Source organism: Aplidium turbinatum, chromosome 4 (assembly GCF_918807975.1).
Source record: "Aplidium turbinatum chromosome 4, kaAplTurb1.1, whole genome shotgun sequence".
In the NCBI taxonomy this organism is placed as follows: domain Eukaryota; kingdom Metazoa; phylum Chordata; class Ascidiacea; order Aplousobranchia; family Polyclinidae; genus Aplidium; species Aplidium turbinatum.
In genome coordinates, this window is record NC_137475.1 from 14,283,418 (window position 1) to 14,307,877 (window position 24,460).

A 24,460-nucleotide genomic window follows, 5' to 3' on the forward strand; every position below is an offset into this window, starting at 1 on the left:
GCAAAACTGTCGGGAAAATCCGGATAAAGCGATAGAGAAAGCGCAACTTTTGTCCGGAATAGGCGAAGATCCGGATTAAATAATCCGGATAATCCGAAGCCGTTTCTCAAGAAAAAGATTGCAAATCATTTGTACTTCCAGTTTCATCCGGATTAGGCGAAGATCCGGATTAACCGAGTTCTACTGTATTAGGTATGCAGCAATGTTATGGGGGATCTGGGGGGCGAAGCTCCCCAGAAGTTTGATTAACTTTGACTGCTACGCCTTTGGGCCCACCTACTTTTAAAATGGTTCCTCCATCCCTGGAAGAAAAAATATAAAATTTAAAAACATACAATAGGTCACTCTTGTTATGAGCTACTACTGAATTGCAGACACCGAATGTTTTCTTAAATGATAATACAAATCCAAAATAATAAACTTTAACGATTTTGTCTATGTAGGTGCAGAATCGCAGGGTGTTTTAATGATCCTGAGCTATATCTTGTCATAGCCTAATTATTATTTAAGTTTGGCAATTGAATACGTCATCTAACTGCCTAGTGCCTATCATGAGGATGCCAGTCGTGTAAAATGCCATTTCAAATTTTTTTGCCATTATTCTTAAAAGAAATCTAAAATATTCATCACACGTCCGGAATAAAATGTAACAAATTACACAATGACCTCCAAAACGACTGTAGGCCTACGTGTTGCCTGTTGCCAGGAAAAGTTGACTTTTAAGTGAGGACGTGGTGACGAAGAAAATGTAAAAAGAAGTTGACTACGTGAGTAGTTTCAGCCTGCAACGAATGGCCTCAAAAAGTTACGCTGAAAAACAAGCCAAATCCCAGGAAAAAACGAAATACCAACCTGTTTAACCCAACATGTTCCACTTTAAAACATGGTCAATAAAACGATGTAACTACGTAAAACTACACTGATTAAACATAACAATAGCATGATGTATTTGAACTTTGAGTTCTCTCAATAATAAAACTTTGGTAGAGATTTTGCTTTGTTGAACCATAGACAAACAAAACAAGGTAAATTTAGCGAGTTTAACATGTTTTGTTCCAAAGAGATATAACATAATTAAAAAATCAACAAACATTTTCAACACGTACTTGTGTCCTCATCAGGAATTCCTTATTCTCAAAACTAATTCTAATAACTAAAATTAATTACTATATCTCAAACGTAAAAAGAAGGAATTACTTAAATCTGCAATATACATAAAATTGAAGTTATAAGATAAATCTGACTATGCAGTGCCATGCACAATAACTGTAACGACACTCCGGAAACAGGTCATATGAGGTGTAAAGTACAGGCATGTGACAAATAATTAGAACACGCACAAAAACAACGATGAGCCACAGGCGAATAAATGCCTGTTGAGAGATGGATTATTACGTTTGATTCTGAAGGCTTTCATGATCTTAGTCTGAAATTCAGATTTGCATCGAGAGATGATTTTAAATTGGTCGATCGAGTCATTGTCAGTGCACGTTACCCAAGAGGCGATGTGCTCTTTAATAGCACTTTTGGTTAAGTTTGGGTTTAAGTGCTCCCCGGCCCTTGTCAACAAATGTCTGGTTAACATACCAATGTATGTCTGGTTTGCGTCACGCAAACAACTAAACTTATACACAACATTCGAAGAAAAAGCAAAGGGGGTAGGCGACTTCAGTTAAAGCAGCACTTAAATACTAACTTTAATAACCAAAATTACAAGAAGCACATCACCTCTTGGGTAACGTGCACTGACAATGTCTCGATCGACCAATTTAAAATCATCTCTCGAGGCAGATCTGAATTTCGGACTAAGATCATGGAAGCATTAAGAATCAAACGTAATAATCCGTCTCCCAAAAGGCAGTTATTCGCCTGTGGCTCATCGTTCTTTTTGTGCGTGTTCTAATTATTTGTCACATGCCTGTACTTTATACCTCACGTGATCTGTTTCCGCCGTATAATTTACTCGTAATCATTCTTGTATCACTTGTTCAGTTTGTGCTTTTCAGTCCGGAATGTCGTTACAGTTATAGTGCATACTGCACAGTCAAATTTATCTTATAACTTTCATTTTATGTATATTGCAAATTTAGGGCCACAAACACAACAGTTAAAACGAACGATTTTATACGAATGGCAAATGACAGAGAAGTTTGGAAGACCATGATCGCCAACGTCTGTATCAGATCAGGCACATAATCATCATTGCAAATTTAATTAATTCCTGGTGAGGACACACGAACGTGTCGAAAGCGTTTGAGTTGATTTTTTTCAATAAAAAATTACATCGCTGTGTAATAAAACATGTTAAACCCGCTACGGTCACTTTGTTTGGCTTGTCTATGGTTCAACAAAGCAAACTCTCTACCACAGCTTTATGAATCTAATTCTTGAAAAACCATTCGATGATCACAAAGAGGTCAAAATAATATAGAAAAATAAGTCCAAAAAAGGCCATGTTAAAAATTATTATTTGTGACTTTATAAGCCAGATATCATCATTTAAGTGAGCTAGAACCATAATCATCAAGTCAGATTGATAAAACACCAAATATGCATTGACTGAGTAACTAAGGAAGCAAGCACTGATTGCAAACTGTCCGAACCCAGCGTGGCAAGCACGTTTTTTTGTACAGTAGCTGGAATAAGAACTTTTCAAATCGTTTTTCTCAGTTGCTCAAATATAAACAGCTCGCCAAACATGATTAGTGCAAGCGCCTACTTTAAAACAACTAAAAGAGCAAGAAGCATGGAAACCACAGCAAATTGAAATCAGACTTTCGAACACACTTCCTTGTCAAAAGAGTTTTATCATGTGCACATATTCACAAATGCCATCCATCGGTTTCACTGAAAAACCAACATAAGTTGTAAAGCAGCAAGGAGACAAGGAAAAAATCGTCGATCAAAAAGCAGGAATCTCAAGATGGAGACATGGATTAAGCTTTGTGTCCTTGATCCACTTGCAGTTTCGCAATGGTTTTCTTCAGTCTGAGAGCACTGAGCCTGGAAGATTCGTGATGACGCCAGCATTCCTGCATCAATGTCCACATGCCACGCATAGTCTGCGAATGTTTAAGTCACTTCTTGTAAAACAATAAAACACATTTTTGGTTTAGCAACTCAACACCAAGCTGAATTTTCGTACCAAAACAATGTCTATATTGCATATTTTCATTGTTTGATCTATTCATGACTCACTTTAACGCAGCCATCCATGCACCACACGGACATTACTATTTCAATTGAATTTTAATTGAGTCAAAATATTGGTATCTAGGAGAATGTAATCTGAAGCAGAGTATTCAAACATTACGTGGAAAATAGTCTTCATGAGACTAATCTACATAATATATCTTCTGTTCCCTGGAAGAATAATGGATTTCCTTTATTTAACGCATTCTATGTGGGTGCTAATAGTCCACGCTGCACATGACGATGCGACCTTGTCAATTTACACTTCATATTGTATATTTCATTGAACGGTCTATGAAACTTCGTCCAGTGAACTCTCAAAAGTGCTTGGAGTTCTTGAATTTTTACGTAAAATCCAACGCAACTGAAGAATCATAATAGTCATACCTCATGCTTTTCCCAGCTATCTTCCTTCAAAGGACGACGTTTTTCATCACAAACTGCAAGTTTCATTTCTTCGATTGAAGGATCATCCGGAACACAGTCGAAGTATGGAAGCTCGTACTTCAAGTCTTGTCCTGTTCAATTGTACGTACATCAATAAATTGTTTTATTCGCTACTCACGACCTAGTTCGCACTGCAAAGGTGACCAAAGAAAAAGTACTGCTTAAGACTAGATTTTTGGGATAATACTTACGTTCAAGCCAAAACGAGAAGTACTGGTGCAACAACGCCTACCACATAAAAACATCATTTCAAAATTCTGTGGCGTAAAAATTGGGCAAATACAGTTGTTTCACAACTAAATTCTCATTTGTTCGGTAGTAAACATGTTACGAAAGGGTGGACAATGGGGAAAAAAACTTCCGTTGGTTGCAGCCGTTGGACGACTGACTAGTCACTAACCGATAAAGCAGCACCCGGCTTGAAAAAGATGTTGCTTATCTTTCTTTTATGCTGGTCATTCCTGGTAGGATGTCAAATAGGACTATTCAAGTAGGTCACAATTGGCATTGGCAGATTTCAGGCATTCTGGAGTGATGAGGTACTAGACATTTAGGGTTGGGCATTGGCATTGAGCATATGCCGACCCGGTGAATACTGAACTTGCATATTCAGCTGCAGAATAACGCTGATATTATCGAAGTGTTTGGGCTTGCTCTCGATTGTGAGTACATAATCTTGCGTGATGTGTTGTTTCTTGAGCTTCTTTGGCCTTACAATGGCAGTTCCAAATATGTTGTCTACCAGACAGAGACCAGTCAAAAGTCGGTGTGAGATATTTTACAGAGTGGTATTTAGCTTTCAATTTTTTCTCATAATCCAATAATAATATCGCATACCCAGTGAACGACCTGTTTCTCAATTAAGGACAAAAGCACACAGGTCTATAGGAGCAGACCACTTGCGGATGTCGAAAGCTCTATGTGATTTCCATATTTAGTAGAAGATTTCCATATGCTGCCAGCGAGATGTTCAAACATCACAGATTGCATACAGCATTACTAGTAGCTTTGTCGATACTCCAGTTACTCCAGTCGCTGACAGGTTGCTGAAGTAATACAGTAGTAACTGAAGTAAAGGCAAAGCCAATCAATTTATGCTACAATACATGCAATTTACGATTTTTTAAATATTGGAGACTAGCATTATAAATCCTTAAAAATGCACTTAAAAGCATGCCTGAAGGTGGACACGAAGATTGGCTTCCATGCCTTCCCGTCCACTTAATCTAAATCTTCAATCACCGGGCGTACGCCTGGATACGACAAACAAACAAACAAACAATCCTTAAAAGTAAACTTGCGGCAAAGAAAGCACATAACGCTAAACTTACCATCAACATCACATCGACGAACAATCTCCCATATCACCAGGCCGAGTGAGTAAATATCAGCTCTCTTGAACGAGTCGAAGTGACGGATGTTTAAAGAATCGTTCAGAACTTCAGGTGCCATGTATCTGTGGAGGAAGAACATTAAACTTTCAATTGCAACACGGGCAAACATGAAGGCCACTAAGCTTACAAGACAGTATTGTAGTAATTTTAACATACTGTGAAACAAAGTTTATTTCTTCACTACACAGCAACATGATGTTGACTAAATTAATAACTAATATGTGAAGCAAATATTTAGAAGTAAAGAATCTTAAAACGAATGAACTTACTCCCAGGTTGAGAGCCACATAGACAGAATATAAACCTACTAAGCAATATTTTTGCATAGTTGATTACAATTGAAATAGCAGTAATTGTTTTCTAATTTTGTAAATTACACGATCAGAATTATCCATTTTCTAAAGTCTACCTCTTAGTGCCGACTTTGTTGTTGAGCGGTATGTCGATGGTATCTGTTGTTGAATCGTGGCGCACAGCAAGTCCCAAGTCAGCTATGGCACACTCGCCGTTCTTCTTAACGAGGATGTTCTTGGACTTGAGGTCTCGATGGGCTATTGGCGGTTTGCCTGTAATGATAACACGGTGTGTCAAACATGAAAGATTTAATCAATAAATTGCAAAATTGCCATGTGCATGTAGACTGAAGCCTGATCGGCAGTTACAACATTGATTTATAACTTTGTATCGCAAGTGACCTAAAATGCCGCTGTCCTGTTCATGTAAGTTTCACGATGAAAAGAAACTATTGATGAGTGGTGTATGAATTGATTTTTACCATGGCGTAAAAGTACTGTCACCAATTTAAATTTCTCAGCGGCGGTTTACAATAAAATTATCACTCCAGCTAGAAACACTCAGCAGAATGATATCTGGTCTACATGTAAGAAAGCCAATGACCAAGATACTTAGTTATGACCCATGTTATGTCATTCACTCGCGCAAGGTCATCACTTAACATATGTGTTTCAAAACTTACTGTGTCGTTTAGAAAAACACGTTTAAAGCAGAAATCGCCTTCCTTCTATGTGTGATAACAGCGTGGTGTACTTCTGGCTGCTCTACTCACACGCTTTTGCGCTTTGCGAAGGCTGCTCTACTCACACGCTTTGCGAACAAAAAATGTCATACAGCACTTTATATACAGCGCTTTGACGTGGTTGTTGTACGATTAACTGGTTGTTGTCCGCGCCGCGATCTATACCACAAAAAAAATAGTACAGTGAACAACGCGCAGAATGCTGTACAAGAGTCGAGTTACCCAACACCTTGGAAGACAGCATCAATCCGCCAGAGGGGGATAATTTTTAATCCATTTTCAAACACTGACAGTGATTTTCACACACACAACAACTACCACAGACCATCATATAGCCACTTGAAACATGACCAAGTGACCCAAAGATTTATTGCCATTTAATGGGAGCATAAATTCTATTTGCACCAAATCTTCGTCGTGTAAACCTTCTGCGTCACTCCAGGGGTCGAGGAGCTCTGCCTTTTACCACCCTTGGGCAGTGGCGGCAACTCGGTCTAAATGTTTGGGCAGGTGTCGAGCAGCCACTGAATAGATTCATCATCTAGTTCACGCACACCATTTGATGCATGTTAAGTGGCGCAGTTGCAGATGGTGTGGTTTGCGGTTTGTTCCTCCTTGCCACACTCACAGACAGTGGTTCCGAGAGGGGGGGGGAAGTCGGGCCAGTTTCCCCCCTAGCAAAACATTGTAAAGGAAAAACGAGTAGTTTTTTGTTTTTGCACTTTTGAGGGGGCCTATTTTTAGTAGTACTAAAGTAAAAATGTACCAACTAAATAATCAACAAATTCTTAAATGAAGTGCGTAGTTCCAAGTATTTCTCAATCATTGTAAATGTCACTCTCGATGCTTCTCATCAAGAACAAATCATTTTCGTGTGAAGGTAGGCGATGTTGAATAGCTTCAAGACGTAAAATCTGAAGCTGAAATGATTTCTGTATCACTGAACGGTTTCGATTGTATTGATAGTTTCAACTTGAAAACTGATGCTGTTTTAGCTAAGCGAGAACTATTTTTGCTTGACAACTGAACCTTAACTTCAAAATCTGCGTTGGCCAGGCGTAGGAAGTTGTATCCAACATAAGTTATCTGGATACTGAAAAGTTTGGGTGTTCATCAGGAAAGTTAAAGGTATCAGTCCAAGCACGATTAAAAAAAAGTAAATCCTGTATATTTTTTGTTTATGGATCATCATCATCATCAGTCATCATCTCCGCCTGCAGCAGATTGCGCATCAGCATGAGTTATTTGCTTCCAAGAGTGGCGATTTTGAGCCAGCTCGCCCAGTGTCGCCAAGTTGAGTCCGGTCCATGATTAGATGTTGTCTTGCCATCGTTTTGGTTGTACGCCACGTTTTCTTTTTCCTTCTACTTTTCCTTCTGTGCAAACTTTGCTGTGTCCGAATTGTGATCTTTTAGTGTGGCCGAACAGTTTTAAAAATTTTGATTTTATTATTGCTGCAATTGGATGTAATTTTGTAATAGTTAAAAGATCTTCTGTTTTCGTGTGGTCAAGTAGCCTTTTGTTGGTCATGCTTCTCATGATGTGATTTTGGAAGGTAGTGAGTTTTTTCTTTATTTGAGTTTTTTCTTTATGGATGTTGTTGCTTAGGCTAAATCTAGTTGGAATTCATAATGTTGCCTACAGACAGCGTTGTTCAAATGTCTTATCATTTTTGGAGTAATTGATTATCTGTAAGCTTGTGGCATCTTTAAAGCTATAGCCCAGTCAGAGGAAAAAATTTGAAAAATCTAAAGAAAGCTGTCCTATCATCTTGCAAGAAAATTGACTTCGAGAGAGTAATCAAGGCGTGATGCAGTCAAACCCAATGCTTTACATTACCCTTTTGAAATTGAAGCTCTAAAGACGTTTCTTAAATGCATCAAGTTGGAACCAACAAGAGTTTGATCGGAAACTGAGTCAATGCTAAAGTAGCCTACAACTAGCAGTTTTAAACTTGTGACTGCTTTGCATTATGTGGATTACGGTCCTAAACAAGATTCACTGATGAATTTAATGAAATTAAAGGAAGATGTAATCTAAGTAAGAGAAAGCTGAGAAGAGTAGGCTACTACTCGCAAGCTAAAGTTGCAGTGGCAATTACAAATTTAAAAGAAAATGATTTTCCTTTCTTGAGGACAGAACGCTTTATAACTCCACTTAACTAGCTGAATCATTCGAAGGAAATGTATTCTACCGTACATTGCAAAGGATTCGATAGTTGTTGGAATTGACAAAAGTATCATCAAACTCAAACATATCGTCGATGAGTTTGAAGTTCCATGAAAATTTCATCGTATGTCTGTTGTGCAGTTGCGGGCATGTGGACAAATTTAAACCATTTGTAGGCTACAACAATGACATTTTTCAAGACATTTTGGATGAGTTCAAACAAGAACGAACCACCCCATAATCTCTACACAAGGAATCATTGATTGCAACTTTTGAAAGGTTTTTCCAAATAGTTTTGTTATGATTTTTTTTGTGTTCCGGTAGCTACCTCCAACGGTTGCGCTTTGAGAACGTGGTTTTAGCAATTACTGAAATTTGTAAAGAATTGTTTGTGCTCCAGTAGGCCTATGACTCAAAACCGATTGAAAAGCCTAACTATACATGTTGTGCATCAATTCCAACGTCGCAAAATTTTATCATTTGATGCTGTGATCCGTAATTTTGCATTGCAAAAAGTCCAGAAAGGGTTGAATTAAATCAGGGATGTCCAAAGTCCGGCCCGCGGGCCAAGTCCGGCCCGCGGGCCAACTCCGGCCCACGAGACGTTTTTGTATGGCCTGCGCCTGTTGTTGTACAATGTGTTATTTTTGGCCTGCAGACACACAAAAATCATATAAATTTAACTTGCAGTTTTCAGAAAAATTATTGCGGCTGTTGGCCCGCGAACACTTATTATCAATTCTGGCTCGCGTGGGCAAAAGTTCGGACACTCCTGAATTAAATGGTTGGTTGAACTATTTTCGTTGCCTGTAGGCCTACTGTGTGTTTACAAAGCTTTCTGGACAAAATAGTTTGCCTCAATCGCATTTTTGCTGCAAGTGTAATCCAGTGATTATTGATGATTTTTATATTGAACGAAGTTCTTTTCATGCTGAGGAAAGTAGGCTAATTTCAGCTTAACACGAACATGCAACGCAAGATACAAATTAGTTGTATATTTGCTAAAAAATATTATGGGGCCCATTTTTCGTGTAGTTTCCCGACCAGTGCTGATTTCTCTCGGAGGCCCTGCTCACAGATGACCATACTCATAACTTCTTTCAAATATAACACACCGTAATGGTGCAAACAAGGTTTGGTGTTAAGTCAGCTTTGTCCAACACGTTTATGGGGAGTGGCGTCGCTATATCACAAGCAAAGACTGAGGTTCGTCTGCAGTCTGACGTCGTAGTTTCGCAGGGCAAACGATTTAGTTGTAAAATACATGTTTGCTTCGAAGAATTGTTTTGTCAAAGCTAGCAGGTAACATGATGTTAACAAAACAAGTGAACTGATAAGTTACAACGAAGCACCAAATAACGGGCAGATTTGAACTCCTAAAATTGATTTCAAATATCCACTTAAACTACTCCGACGAACCAGTTTTCAGTTGGTTTGCACCAATTTAACGTAATCAAAACAACAAATTGACACAATTTCTGCGCGTCAGCTTCACATTCACCAAACGATTTTTCGGTTAAAAGGTTCTGGCGGTTCCTGTTTACCAAAAAGTTCTGACCCACCATACATGGCTTGGCTACGACAGTGGGGTTGGATCAAAAATGCACTCCAGTTCCTTGAGCTGCAGCAACTGCTGTTAAAACCGCAAAGCTACCCTCACAACCTGATGGAAAACACAAATTCAATTCGAATTCCAGCAGCCACCAGGAATGGAAAACATCAGATTTGCAGTCTGCCAATGAAAAACTGGCGACAGCTAAGCACATGGAGACATTTGAACATAAATTCTACCGTTTGCAATACAACCATCTACAACATTACATACATGCACCCAAATTCCTGTAAATCTTGTAACAGATTTTCACCTTGAGTTCCACAGATTTCCATGTGAAGATGGACCAATCCACTTGCTATAGAGACAGACAACTTAAGCATGGCTGCAACGTCCACCTTATTCTTACCCAAGTAGTCGAACAATGAGCCATTTTCATGATACTCGGCTACAAGCCAGAGCTCAGTCCAAGTACCAACATCTGAGCAAAATAATGCATTGTCATCATCAATGAAACAAATCAATTGACTTTAAAAACGCCGCACGAATTCCATTGTCATAATCCTTGAACAATAACATACTCAACCTGACATTAAACGAACCAATTACAACCTTACATTCTTATAAGATAAAAAAAAAATTAATCAAAGACTTTATTTACACAGGCCTTTAACATACATTGACCATTCCACGTTTGAGAGCTGGAACGATAAGATGCCATCTGAAGACCAAAGACCTGTTTTTTTTTGCTGAGACTTTTCGGTCATTTGTCCGAAATGACTTAAAAAAATTCGGTCATTTTTAATTTACTTCGGTCATTTTTTCAGATGAAAATATTTCCTTTCAAGTAGCTGATACGGTACCCGGACATTTTGCCGAAAGACATTTTGCCGAAACCCATTTTGCCGAAAGGACTAATTACCGAAAGGACTAAATGCTGATTGGACAATTTGCCGAAATTATAGGCCACAAATGTATTGTATATGTAGCCTACTATCATAACCGGGTCTGCTACTATTCGGTGAGTCCGATTCGGTGAATTTCTAACCTCTAACCCCTAACCCTAAAACGGCAATGATAATTAGGCTACGGTACCAAATAATTTAAAAAAAAATGAAAAAATCACCGAATAGGGATCGGACTCACCGAATCGGACTCACCGAAACGGGCCATTCCGATCATAACCTAATAAGTAATAACACATAAATATCATTCACAAATAGATTTCACTCACAAATTATGTGCGGCAGCGGGTAAGTATCCGACAGAAGTGTTATGTGTATCGATATTCTCCACAATGTGTTTTAGTCTATCGTTCACAACGATATATTTTTGATTTGGTGGCGCCAATTGAACGCCAGCTGATAACTGCTCCAGGATTAGTTCGTTGTGCGATTGTTCCTTTATCAACTTTACTGTCAGTCGACGCATCGCGGGGTGTGTGATGGAGACTCGTTGGTCGAAAGGCACTGCTTGCCTAGTAACGACTTGGTGTCGCTTCAAAGTAATTTGTAGGCAAACAATAGTAGCAAAGTAATTCTATTTCAAAGGCACTGCTTGCATAGTAACGAGACTTTGTGTCACTTTAAAGTATTTTTTTTCCAAATTGTTTCGGCAATTTGTCCATTCGGCAATTAGTCCTTTCGGCAATTATTCCATTAGGCAAAATGAGTTTCGGCAAAATGTCCGCGCACGAGCTGATACAAACCAAAATTTGCACTTTCTGACTAGCTACAACATTAAGTTTCGCTGAGAAACGTTGTTTTTTTTTCGGACATTTTGACCGAATTGACTATATATTTTTTCGGACATTTTGACCGAATTGACTATATTTTTTTTCGGACATTTTGCTAAAAAATCGGTCAATGACCGATAAATGACCAAAAAAACAGCCGTAGACGCATACATAGTATACCGTACTGCAATAGTTATCTCACAACTTCAGTAGCAGGTAATTAAAACTATACAGTTCTTTCAAACAAACCTAAATTATCAGAGGCAATAAACCGCAGTATATTATCATGTCTCAGCATCACAGTCTGGTATATCTCGGCTTCTCTGAACCAAGACTGCTCGTCTCTTGTCACAAACTTCTTCACCGCCACGTAGTCACCGAGCCATTCGCCACGGAACACTTCGCCGTATCTTGAAGAAAACAAGCGGTAATGTTGAAATCGAAGACATATGGTTAACTTGAAAGTTTTAAAATCTTTTTAACTGACGTCTTAAATGATGTTAGGAAAAAAGGAGAAAGACCAAACAAAACTTGTTCCTGGTGTAGTGTTGGCTATTTATCCGAAGGGGTTAACAACATGCTGCATAGCCGGAAAACGCTCACAATTTCAAGTTGATTTCTTTACATTTGTGTGGAATGCCTTATCTGCTTAGGACGAAATGGCCCGTTTCGGTGAGTCCGATTCGGTGAGTCCGATCCCTATTCGGTGATTTTTTCAATTTTTTTTTAAATTATTGGGTACCGTAGCCTAATTATCATTGCCGTTTTAGGGTTAGGGGTTCGGGTTAGAAGTTAGAGGTTAGGAACTCACCGAATAGTAGCAGACCCGGTTAGGATGTTCTTAAAGGTTGTCTAAACGTATTCCTTGCAAAACAGTAAAACTTGGAATAACTTACATTGTTAAAAACGCTGGTGAGGTAAAAAGAGCAAATTTTAGGAAAGATGGGATAATGATTGTTTAAAATGAATGAGTGAAAATGTGTTGGCTGATTGTGTAATAAACAATTACATGGCATGACCGAGCACAAAATAAACTGATACCCAGCGGGTACAAGGCTGAAATAAAAAACCCACACACACAAGTTGTTTATCGGGCATTGAATGCTGCAGCCGCTGAGTGAAAATACGTTTACACTAAACATCAAAAGCAAAATATCAGATCGTGAGACGCAACAATATCATATGATCTTCTGCTTACCTTCCTTTTCCAATGAGTTCTAGTTGTTGAATTTGTCTGGCTATTGTTCGATCTATCAGCAGCGGCATGCCAGCACCAGAACCACTGTACGTCCAACCATGATCGGTCGATTGATCTGCAAAAACAAACACAAATCAGCGACATGCACTTGCTACACTGTGGTTGTATTTTCATGAGTGGACAAGGGACCAACCTACCCGTACGGCTAATTGAGCGGGCCACTAATAGTGCATGGAATGCAAGAAAATTTTTGCAATTTTTTTAACCTTCTTTTTCCACTATGGCGTTTTCATTCATCAGTGAATCACCTATGCACCGGCATTATATTATTTTTCAGGTTGCACCTTCTACAATCTATGACTGTGGTATGGAGAGATATACCAGAACGACAACACAATGGTTGCTCGATACCTGCTTCCCAGGGCAGCGATATTGCGTTGGGAGGTAAAAATAAAGACCCTTGAACCTCTGACAGGTAAAAAAGATTTAAACGACAAAGACGATATTGTTCCCCAGTAGTTACTGCTTCAGGAATCACAACCAAATTATATTATAAACTCAATCGATAATTTCCTTCACCTATGATTATAGGAAGTTTCTTGTCTGCTGTACCTTTACCGGCATGTTTGATAAGTTGTGGCGGTTTTCTTTGCTTTAAGTACAAGCCCAGCACGGAAAGAAGAACCACACAAACTGAAACTAAATGGTAAAAAATTAAATATCAAAATTTGAAGAAGCTAAAAAGTTAAAGCAACACATCGCATATTAAGACTATCAATTAGTACAGTGCTTCCCAAGCTGGGTCGTGATCCAAACATGGGTCGCAAAGGGTCAAAATGGATCGCACAGAGACAATCAAGACTGCCGAAAATGGAAATATTGTAAATTTATCAATGATTTTTTTTTCTTTTTATTCAAGTTCTTGTAATCCTAACAATAACATAGATTGGATTATTGCACCATAGGCTATGCATTTATAATTTTATATATTTGAGAAACATTTCGTGACCTAAGACAATAGCAATATCAGATACATTAAACCAAAGGTCTCAAACTCAAATTGCTCTGAGGGCCAGATGAACACTTGTAAATTAACCCGAGGGTCGCAATAGGCCTACACAATAAGAAGTCAATAAACAAAATAACACAGTTAAAACGCAATAAAAAAGGTAGTACTTAAAGACACACAAAGAACGTTAGATCACTAGAAAAAGTAGGAAAACATTAAGATGGAAAAACACTGCACGAACGCAAAAAACGCAAACGAAAAAGAAAAAAAAGAATGCAAACGAAACGACGAACTTGGAGAGTAAAAATCTAGCAATCAACTTTCAAAAGCGCGGAAAAACCTAAAGTCTTGTAAAACTGACTTCGGCAATTACCAAGGTTATTATTGCAATTGCGAAATAACAATACGAGTTTCTCGCAAACAATACACTAAAATGAGCTTGACAGTACAGTAGTGCTAAAAGTCGTGTGAAGTTTGATGGGCATTTTCAGATTTTTTGAGCAATCTGAGAGTGCATTTCAGGCCTTAAAACTCGTGTTTTTTTCCGGCAGCCATCGTGGCCTACCTAGAGCTCCTTCTCGGCGGCCAAATCTGCGTGCTTGGAGGCCAAAATACAATAATGATAGCACAAGTAAATAGCATTAAACTTGCAACAATGTTAAAATGATCACTTAGCGTTGTTGAAGTCTGGGCGACGTCCTGCAATAGAATCGTTGTACCATGCATTAAATGCTTTATCGGGATTGTAATCCGGTATTGCCGGACCATCTAACGACCCTAAATTGTTTTAACTGCTCGTAGCTCAGTAAATTGTTTCAACTGCATACCGTCTTTCATAAAACCTGACCATTTATTCCGTTATGATGTCAACATTGAGGGTGTGAAGTCACTAACCCACAGCGTTTTCAACTATGAAGACACGTGTTTTCCACTCGGATGTCAACTAACCTAGTTCTCCTTTTTAACAACGATTCAATGTCCGACAACATTGAATCGATATAAAAACGACAATATTGCCAGCCGATGTAAATTAGCACTTCGGATTAACACTTCGTTAAAATAAACATCGGGAATTGCAAACAAGACTTACAGCGCTGGTGATCGCAGCTGGATATATTCCATACAACAGCAACATATATTCCATATATTCCATACAACATACAATTCTGCGTCACTCTTTGATACTACATATTTTCGACATTTAATCAACGATCATTCTATTGCGAAATTAAATAATTGGCTAGAAGAAACCGGCGGCCAAACTTGGCCGACGGAGGAGGTAGCACCGGCGGTCATTCAAGCACTACTTAGCGGCCATGGCCGCGATGGCCGCCGGCTGCTTTAAGGCTTGCATTTTATCTTTCTAAGTCTATATAAAAAGTATGCACCGTACTGTAATTGTTATATTTCAAAGGTTAAGCTCTCGCGGGCCGCGTGCTTGAGACCCTTGCATTAAACTGAACATGGCGAAAGCTTGGTGGCTACCACACATACAGCAACTACAGTACAATGCAATGTTGAAAGTAATTACTTATTAACGTTGCAACATTGGAATCAAAATTACGAGGGGTGGAAAGGAACAACTGCCAGACAAGCATGAGTCAAGAATCAAACGCAAAAAAAAACAATTTTTCAAGAAAATTATTGGACTATACCGCAAACGTATCGCAGAAATGAATGGCAGAACTTAACAAAAGCTCTGACACCTTTAGTGAGCTTTGTCAAGTCTGTTTATAGATGTATTTTGATGCTAAGGTTGTGCAGTGTACGACTACGTTGTGTGCCTATGTGATGTACAACTTACTTCCAATTATCATGGGTACTAATATGCTGTTGTTGGTTTGTTTTTCATCCTTGACATCAGGATCTAAATAACAAAAATAGCTTAACTAAAAGTGCAGTGAAAAGTAATCTCCAATAAAAACAATTATTCAAATTAAAAATGTAGTCACTCGCCTGCTCACCATTACTAACTTATGTATAAGGCATGATATTAAGTTTTATGAGCTTACGTTTTATGGCTGGAGAACATTTGCAAATGTCTTAGTAACAGTCATGACATTTTGACGAAGTTACCTTGTATGCAGAATATTTGCCAGAGGGTGAATTTCGCCCAAGAATTTAGACAGACACTTGTTTATTATTGATGCATGTTTGTGGCGCATTAAAAGTGCACCGCTAGCTTGCTATTATGTCAAACGCTAGCTTGTTTTGGTCCACAATTACTTCAAAGCAAAACAAAAATTTCTCAAAATGCTGCGGGGCTCTTAGTCTGCAGCTATTTCAACATCAAAAATGTTGCGAAGACAAGACGGAAAGAATCATCGCTACAGAAAAACGTGATGCAATCATTCGACCAAGAATGTAGTGTTTGATACTTGATTCACTAGTTTCTAAACTTTTTGCAAGTTGCAAGACTATTAAATTTAAAACTTATGTCCAAATACTCGAAACCCTGCCGCCTTTTAAAATGAAGCAGAAGTTACGCATTCATACAGTCTTTGACTACCGATTACCACTTAAACATCGAAATGGCCCGTTTCGGCTAATCTGATTCGGCTAGTTTCCTATTCGGCAACAGTTCGATTCGGCTAGTTCCCCATTCGGCTACAGTTTTGAATTGTAATATTTTGTATTTTATTCCACAATATCGTTTCTTTTGCATTCCGACAAAGAAAAATAAATTGAATGAAATTTAGCGCAAAATGTTTGAACTATTAAATTGAAATGTTTGCTCACATAAAATCGACATGTATCCTACATCACCGTCTGTATGTAAACTTAGAATATATTAGAATCCTCAACTATTACAAAATTCCAAATCCAACGACGCCTTCTGTTGTATTTTATTCCACAATTTGTTTCTTATAGAGAATGTTGTATTTTATTCCACAATTGTTTCTTATATGTATAGTTGAAATTATCGAAGCTTTAGATGAGTGGGGTTTAGACCTAACCACTGAGATCTTAAAACTAAAAAGCAAATTAAATTTATTTTTGAACTATTAATGTTTGCTCAGATAAAATTGACATATATCCTGCGTCGCCGTCTGCATGCAAACTTAAAATATATTAGAATCCTCCACTACAGTATTAAAAAATTTTAAATCCAACGACGCCTTCTGTTCATTTAGAGAATATTGTATTTTATTTCACAATATAAATCGTTTCTTTTATATTTGAAATTATTGAAGTTTTAGATAACTGGGGTTTAGACCTAACCACTGAGATCTTAAATCATATTTATGACACAGGAAACAACCCTAGTGATATGAAACGTTCCATTTTCATAACTTCACCAAAGAAAACCGGAGCAACAGAATGCTCACTCCACAGAACAATTAGCCTTGTGAATCATCTAACAAAGATCTTACTCCAAATCATGATGATGAGACTGAGACCAAAACTAAAATCGGAAATTTCAACAACACAGTTTGGATTTGTTCCAGACAAAGGGACCACAAAAGGAATTTTTACATTAAAAATGATAACAGAGAGATGTATGTCCGATTCTTCTGTTTATTTAGAGAATTTTGTATTTTATTCCACAATATCGTTTCTTTTGCATTCTTGCATTTTATCCAGTGTTTACCTTTGAGTGCCTTCGTCGTCGCGAAGAACTCTGTCCCTCGGTCGACGTGTCATGGATGATGAAACCAAAGACTGGCTGCTCTCTAGTAGCCTTCCAGTGTAGTCCGGGAACATCGCAAATCTGGGGTGGTAAAAGGATAGACCCTCGGCCCCAGACGCTCACACGACGACGGCGACAAGTGCCTTCCCAGACGGCAAAATCCGTCATTTTTACATTGATTCAACGTCTGCAGATGTTGAATCAATGTAAAAATGACAAATTTTGTTGTCTGGGTTCGTTCAAAATAAGTGTTTTACATCAAAACAACATTTTTCATGATGAACAATAGAGGTCGAGATGAAGTCTCAGCAAAAACGTGTCAACAAAAAAAAGACAGTTGCCAAATAGCGTTTGACATAAAAGATGAAGTTAAAACCTAAGTGGCAGTTTAGAATAAACCTGGTTTTCGGCGTTACATGACCTGGAATTCCTTTGGTTACCGGAACTTCCTTCGTTAGACTCTCAGTTGATGTTACTTTATCATGGCAGAGGAATCGATTAGTGCACAACGCAAAGGTGAGGTTTTTCTACATGATGGCTACATGTTTCAACTAGCTCAATATAGTGCAGACACGCTTAAGAAATACTGGCGTTGTTCTCGACGTGATGAGAAAACCAAGGCTCGCATCCACACTTGTGCGGCAACAAATCAGGTAATAATGTGTGTTACCATGACTATATTTTGATCATTTGAGAAAATGTTGTGCCAAGAAATGTCAAGTACCGTACTTGAATTGTAATAATCGCAACCGTTTTTTACCTGCATTGACGCTGGACCTAGGAATGCACCACGGACTGGCCTACCCTAATAATTACAATTGCTTTGATAGTGACGTGCTATTACTTATTACTAGGGCCTTTTTTTTACCTAAAAAATTGAAAAATATGACTTTATTTTTAGAAATATAATATATGACTTTGTTTTAGAGCATGAGCGAACTAACCGAAAAAGACAGTAGCCAAATAGGGAACTAGCCCAATCGGACTAGCCGAACTGGACTATAGCCGAATAGGAAACTAGCCGAATAGTAGCAGACCCCTTAAACATACAGCTTAGAAGCATGTCTTTGTTTACCTATTGATTGTGCCGATTTTGCTACCACACACAATGGACAATTTGGACATTGTTGTAATGCAAAGTTAGGTAACACAAAAACAAAGAAGATGTATAACAAACGTGATGTATAAAGAGCATAAAAGCGGGTCTGCTACTATTCGGTGAGTCCGATTCGGTGAGTTCCTAACCTCTAACCCCTAACCCTAAAACGGCAATGATAATTAGGCTACGGTACCTGATAATTAAGAAAAAAAATTGAAAAAATTCCCCGTTAAGGGATCGGACTCACCGAATCGGACTCACCAAAACGGGCCATTCCGATAAAAACAAACAGTTTTCCACTGTTATTTACACACAAAACATAACACTACTACTTAGTCGATGTACAGTAATTTAGCATCTAATTCTAATATAACTTAATTGTAAGCATTACTTTGTAACAATCTCGTCGTCGTTAATTTACTTGGATGCGAAGGTAGTGTTGGTGCAGGCAAGTCCGCATTGCAACGATCTTCAAAACAGCAAACAACAGAAAGATTGGTGGACAGTGGATTAGGTTGACAAATAAAAGGCGCCCCTAGAGGATACAGCTGAGCTTCTGTGGGGCACGAGTATGATATGTGCACCTGAAAAAGTTATCACTATAAATATTCCAGGGCTCAATCATATGACATTCAGGATGGTTTCAACTCTGGTGATGTTTTCAGTTACGCATCTTGTCAAACATTAAAAACTGATCTACGTTACACTGAAAGAAACAAGTATATACCGTAGTCTTTAACTTTATTGACAATGTTTGCATACTTTGTGTTTTTTATCATGACAACATCAGTAGAACTTACAACTCCCTTTATATTTTCCGTCGTCACAATGCAAAATGTTGCTTTTTCTACAGTGCATGTTGGGTGATCAAGACACGGTTCTAAAGAATTTGGACCCCCATTATAACTGCAGCGACAGGTGATAGCTAAAATATAAAGTTTTTATTGAGCAATGAGTATAGGTACTGTACCACACATTTATATCATAGATACGTTATATCAATATACAAATACCACACATTTGTACCAAAGATACACAATTTCAACAAATATATCACAGTGATGACATTAACCAACGCTTTCTTAACACATCTCTGGTCACTGAGAAAGAAAGAGACAAGTTTCAAAGGCCATTTAACGACTTCTCAGCAGCGATTGTCACGGTTTCCTTCTATCTCTTACCAGGAAAAAGACTTGGAAAGGTTCAATGACGTAGTTTAATGGAATATAACCGAAAAGCAGTCAATTAAATGTCAAATAGTTCTCCTAGTAAAATGATAATGAAAATTCTTGAAGGACATTAACAAACGGCTTCTCAAATAACTCTAATTTCGAACACAATTTATATCAGCACCAATTCTCATCTATATACTTGTATTCAATTACTTCAACTCTCAATCAACAATAATCTCTGCACCTATTACCAATCCACAACTCATAACACAACTCTCATAATCAACTCATAATAATAATATCATTTACCAAATTACACCACTATTTTATAGCAGGTTGTTTGGTCTAGTAACTTCGAGAAGGTTACGTAATGTTATATCATAAGAAGTCATTGTTCCGTCACGTTGCACTACACATAAACAACCAAGTTAAAGAAGCTTCTAGATCTGCACATAGCAGTAGAATGATCTGGAGTTACGTCACATAATACAGATTTCGCAATCAAAGGTTACTACAGGACAATGACTGAAAATAACATATCACATAAGAATTCCACAATCAAAACAGCACGTTCGGTCAAGATACAAAGCAGCCCGTCGCGAGGCCTTGCACATTGATTGTGACAGTGATCTTAGAGGGCTGCTACAAGTAAAGCTGCATTTAAAATTGATCTTTCTTATTTTGCAAGTATATACCTCCTTTTAGGGTCAACGTCTATTAAGTGTAGACAGTTAGGCGCCGGTGAAATAGGCGCGCACACTGTGGCGTCAGGATATTTAGGTGCGGAGCACTGTGGCGCCCGGTCATTTAGGTGCTATTCCTAGTAAAATCTGCAGATTGTATAAGCTTGGCAGGTAGGGCAATGCTTTTCACACAAAATGTTATATTGAACAAAAAAATATGTTGTTTTGTTAATGCGTGTGCATTTATTTGTTGTTGGTCATGGCTTCAGTGAGTGAAGCTGCTTTATCCGGCAATGCTTTTCACACAAAATGTTATTGAACAGAAAAATATGCCGTGGCTTAACGTGAGTGAAGCTGCTTAAGTGCTTAAACCGGCAATGATTTTCACGCAAAACGTTATATTGAACAGAAAAATATATTGTTTTTTAATGCGCTTGTTCGGCATTTATTTGTTGTTAGTCCACATAGTGCAGGTTTACGTCGGCAAAAGCTTTATTAATAAATTATTCAAGTTTCCGAGCATGACTGAGTTCACTTTTAGTTAAGTAATAACTACGGTACACTAAATATCAGTAAAAAATATACCGTAGCCTATATGATATTCAAGCGGGTGGTAGGCTTGAGTGAAGAGTAACTAAGTTTTCCGTCAAAACCCCGACTAGGTTTAATAACGAGCAAAGTCGCACCATTATGCCATTGTAGTACTATGGCCATTGTAGTTAGCACAGTATGTACTATCTTTTTCGTCCCGGACGCGTTAATGACTAAAAATGAATGAGATTGAAAGATGCTTGCAACTTGTAGCCAGGGTTCACATGCCCCATAGAAATGTATTTATGTTGCAGAGTGTTTACTGTTGTCTCGCATGTCCTTGCAAGAATTACCCTACCTGCCAAGCTGATACAATCTGCAGACTTTACTAGGAATAGTACCTAACTAAACGGGCGCCTTAGTGCTCTGCACCTAAATATCTTGACGCCACAGAGTGCGCGCCTATTTGACCGGCGCCTAACTGTCTGCGCCTAAAAGAATTGCTCCCTCCTTTTATTCTTACTTCATGTTGCGTTTGGCCGATCTAAAATACTATCAACAGTTCAACACGTTATATTGCCATCATGTTTTTTTCTGGGTGTCTTCAAAGATATCAGGTTATGCTGGATCACAAAATTTTCAAAACTTCATTTTTTAGAAAATTTGGGTTGTTTTGAAAAAAAGTTTGGAACCAGTGCTCTAGCGCAGGGCTTCTCAAACTGGAGGATGGAGGTCACGACCCTCCAAGGGGTCGCGTAACGAACTTCAGGGGTCACAGAAAGTGTACCAATTTGCACAAGGTACTGCATATTAACACTTCTGTGCGAGATGCTGTGACACTTATTAACTTTATTAAGAGTCGCGCACTCAATAGCCAATAGGCTGCCCGTATTTTTGAAAAATTATAAAATGAAATTGGAGTTAAAAACTCTTTCACTGCAACTTGAAGTGAGATGGCTTTTGAAAGTCAAAGCTTTAAAATGGCTAGCCAATTTATGTTGAAAACCGTAATTTTTCGGGTCCACGTCTTGTAGGCGCAGACAGTTAGGCGCCGGTCAAATAGGCGCGCACACTGTGGTGTCAGGACATTTAGGTGCGGAGCACTGTATCGCCCGTTCATTTAGGTGCTATTTCTAGTAAAGTCTGCAGATTTTATCAGCTTGGAAGGTAGGGCAATGCTTTTCACACAAAATGTTGTATTGAACAGAAAAATATGTTGTTTTGTTAATGCGCGTGTGGAGATGAGGTGCGAGACAACGCTCTACTACTCTTGATATAAGCACATCTCCACAGGACATTTGCTATGCATCCTGAACACAGGTTGCAGCCAGATGGAACCTTACTTAATCTGTTATCTTTCGCAATTACTTCTAGGGATGGATTGGTCGTGTGGCGAGTACATATGAGACAACGCTATACTACATGAATACATTTCTATAGGGTATCTGAACCCTGGCTACAAGTTGCAAGCATAATGGTGCGACTTTGCTCGTTATTAAACCTAGTCGGGTTTTGACGGAAAATTAAGTTACTCTTCACGTCTCAAGCCTACCACCCCCCCTTGAATATAGGCTACGGTATATTTTTTACTGATGCTTATTAGTGTAGTTATTATTTGACTCACTAAAAGTGAACTCAATCATGTTCGGAAAGTGAAACCTGGACTAACAACAAATAAATGCCGAACACGCGCATTAAAATACAATATATTTTTCTGTTCAATACAAAATTTTGTGTGAAAAGCATTGCCCTACCTGCCAAGCTGATACAATCTGCAGAGTTTACTAGGAATAGCACCTAAATGAACGGGCGCCACAATGCTCCGCACCTAAATATCCAGACGCCACAGTGTGCGCGCCTATTTGACCGGCGTCTAACTGTCTGCGCCTAAAAGACTTGCTCCCAATTTTTCCAACAGAATAAAATTCAGTCTTGGTCCACCATTTTCGCAATAACATCTAGCTTTTGAAATTATGTGAAATGTCAGATTTGCTTGAAAAATTAAACAAATTTAATTTGTCCCTCCTAAGAGAAAACATCAATATTTTGCTTTGAAATCTAAAATTGATGCGTTTATCAAAAAATTGAACATCTAAAAACAAAAATTTCAAAATGATTTATCTAAAATGTTCTCACTTCGCCTACCGTTCCAGCCTATGCAACATTGAAACCGTCTTGAGAACAGCTTTAACATTGAGCCATGGGTGGACTTGCTTTGTAGCAGAAGGCAGTCACACCCATCGCACTGAATAAATGTGTTTGCGTTTTTGTTTTGTTTCCAGTAGGCTGTCCAATGTCCATAGGCTTCGTTGTTATGGTCAGAAATGAATATAAACAAACTGAACTGAGAATGGTAAATTGTTTTTGGTTTTTGTTAGATTAAAGTTTTTCAATAAATATCACAAATGTATATTTCGCACTGTTTGCCATTTTAATCCTAAGGGGTCGCAAAACATTTTAGGAGATTAAAAGGGGCCTCAAGCAAAAAATGCTGAAAAGTTGAACCAATATTGTCTAATCTTTTGGTTTATTTTTTCACATAGCCAGGCATGCATCCAACTGAAACATCAGCATACATTACTGTACAGGTTACACACACATCATCTAAAGAGCTGCATTTTATGGTAAATGCGAGTGCAGCCAAATACTAAAAGGGAGAAAATGCTTGCTACAATATGCACTACCGGTATGCAGTATCACCGTAAAACAAATAAAAGCAAAACCTTAGTGAAGTTTGAAACATGCATGTGCAGTGTTTTTGTATCAAAGGTTTACATCATTACTCGGAATAGTCGATAACTCTACACATTCATTGTCGAGCGATATCAGGCATTTTTTGGAATTGTCAGGGTTGTCAGTTCCTGTTGGACTAGTTTTCGCAGATTACGGTTTGGGTTGCAATTTGGGATCAAGCTTAAGATTGTGGTCTAGGAATAGCACCTAAATGACAACCCTTCAAAATGTCTGCTGATTCCAAAAAATATCGACGATGCTCCATAATACATGACAATCTTTAAGGATTGCCAGATCTGCAACTTTTATCGGCAAAACTGAATTATTTTGATTCTCAATTGCAGGAAACGTTTAGCAGTTGCAGATTGTTAAATTGTTGATTCCTTTAATTTTCCATGATTTTGAATCAATCTCAATGAATAAATACTATTTTTAGGTCAGGTCTTTCGTTGCCATTCTGTTGTGCTGATAGACACTCAATTTGTATGTACTTTTTGTTTGTTTATCGCCAGCAAAACAATAAACTGAACTGAACAATGTTTGCGCATCAATACGTTTGTCTGATTGATCGGGTAACAAATGAGTAAATGCAACAAACTTAGCACTGTTTTAAAGTGATAGGCTATTTAAAAAAATGTAGAGTACCGGTCCGGTACCGGTATAAATACTGATAGAAAAAGTCATGTATACATACCATGAATTCTTTGGCCACTCTGAAGCAAAAGAACAAGTGTTATTGCAATCAGTAAGCTAAGTTTTAACATTGCATTCTATGTAGGCTGTAGGGGTATTTAAGACATAAATGGTCTTTTCTTTTATTAGTGAAGTTTCTAACAGCACTTTCATAACAGTTCATAAGACATAAACTAGATTGTCCAT

At 38.2% G+C, this 24,460-nt stretch overlaps 1 protein-coding gene across 2 annotated transcripts; it reads right to left on the reverse strand.

Annotated features, from left to right (window-relative positions):
* Positions 1–574: 574 nt before the first annotated feature.
* LOC145769596 (TGF-beta receptor type-1-like) lies at positions 575–24,460 on the reverse strand. Of its 2 annotated transcripts, none has more exons than XM_082581260.1 (12): positions 24,276–24,460; positions 19,263–19,387; positions 18,884–19,046; positions 15,537–15,599; positions 13,303–13,422; positions 12,724–12,838; positions 11,775–11,935; positions 10,104–10,271; positions 5,443–5,599; positions 4,971–5,095; positions 3,580–3,710; positions 575–3,062 (listed from the first exon to the last, which is right to left on the reverse strand). In XM_082581260.1, exons 1-12 carry the CDS (start codon positions 24,343–24,345, stop codon positions 2,937–2,939), a joined length of 1,524 nt encoding a protein of 507 aa, XP_082437386.1. In that variant the 5' UTR covers positions 24,346–24,460; the 3' UTR covers positions 575–2,936. The 2 variants fall into 2 exon arrangements, with proteins under 2 accessions (XP_082437386.1, XP_082437384.1); XM_082581258.1 differs by having other exon boundaries at positions 18,854–19,046.

Coding starts and splice junctions, on each gene's coding strand:
- LOC145769596 (XM_082581258.1), bottom strand. CDS start 24,345: ATGTTAAAACTTAGCTTACTGATTGCAATAACACTTGTTCTTTTGCTT. Junction 19,388..24,275: donor GAGTGGCCAAAGAATTCATG/GTATGTATACAT, acceptor TTTATATTTTAG/CTATCACCTGTCGCTGCAGT. Junction 12,839..13,302: donor GAAACTTCCTATAATCATAG/GTGAAGGAAATT, acceptor TTGTTTTTGCAG/ATCAATCGACCGATCATGGT.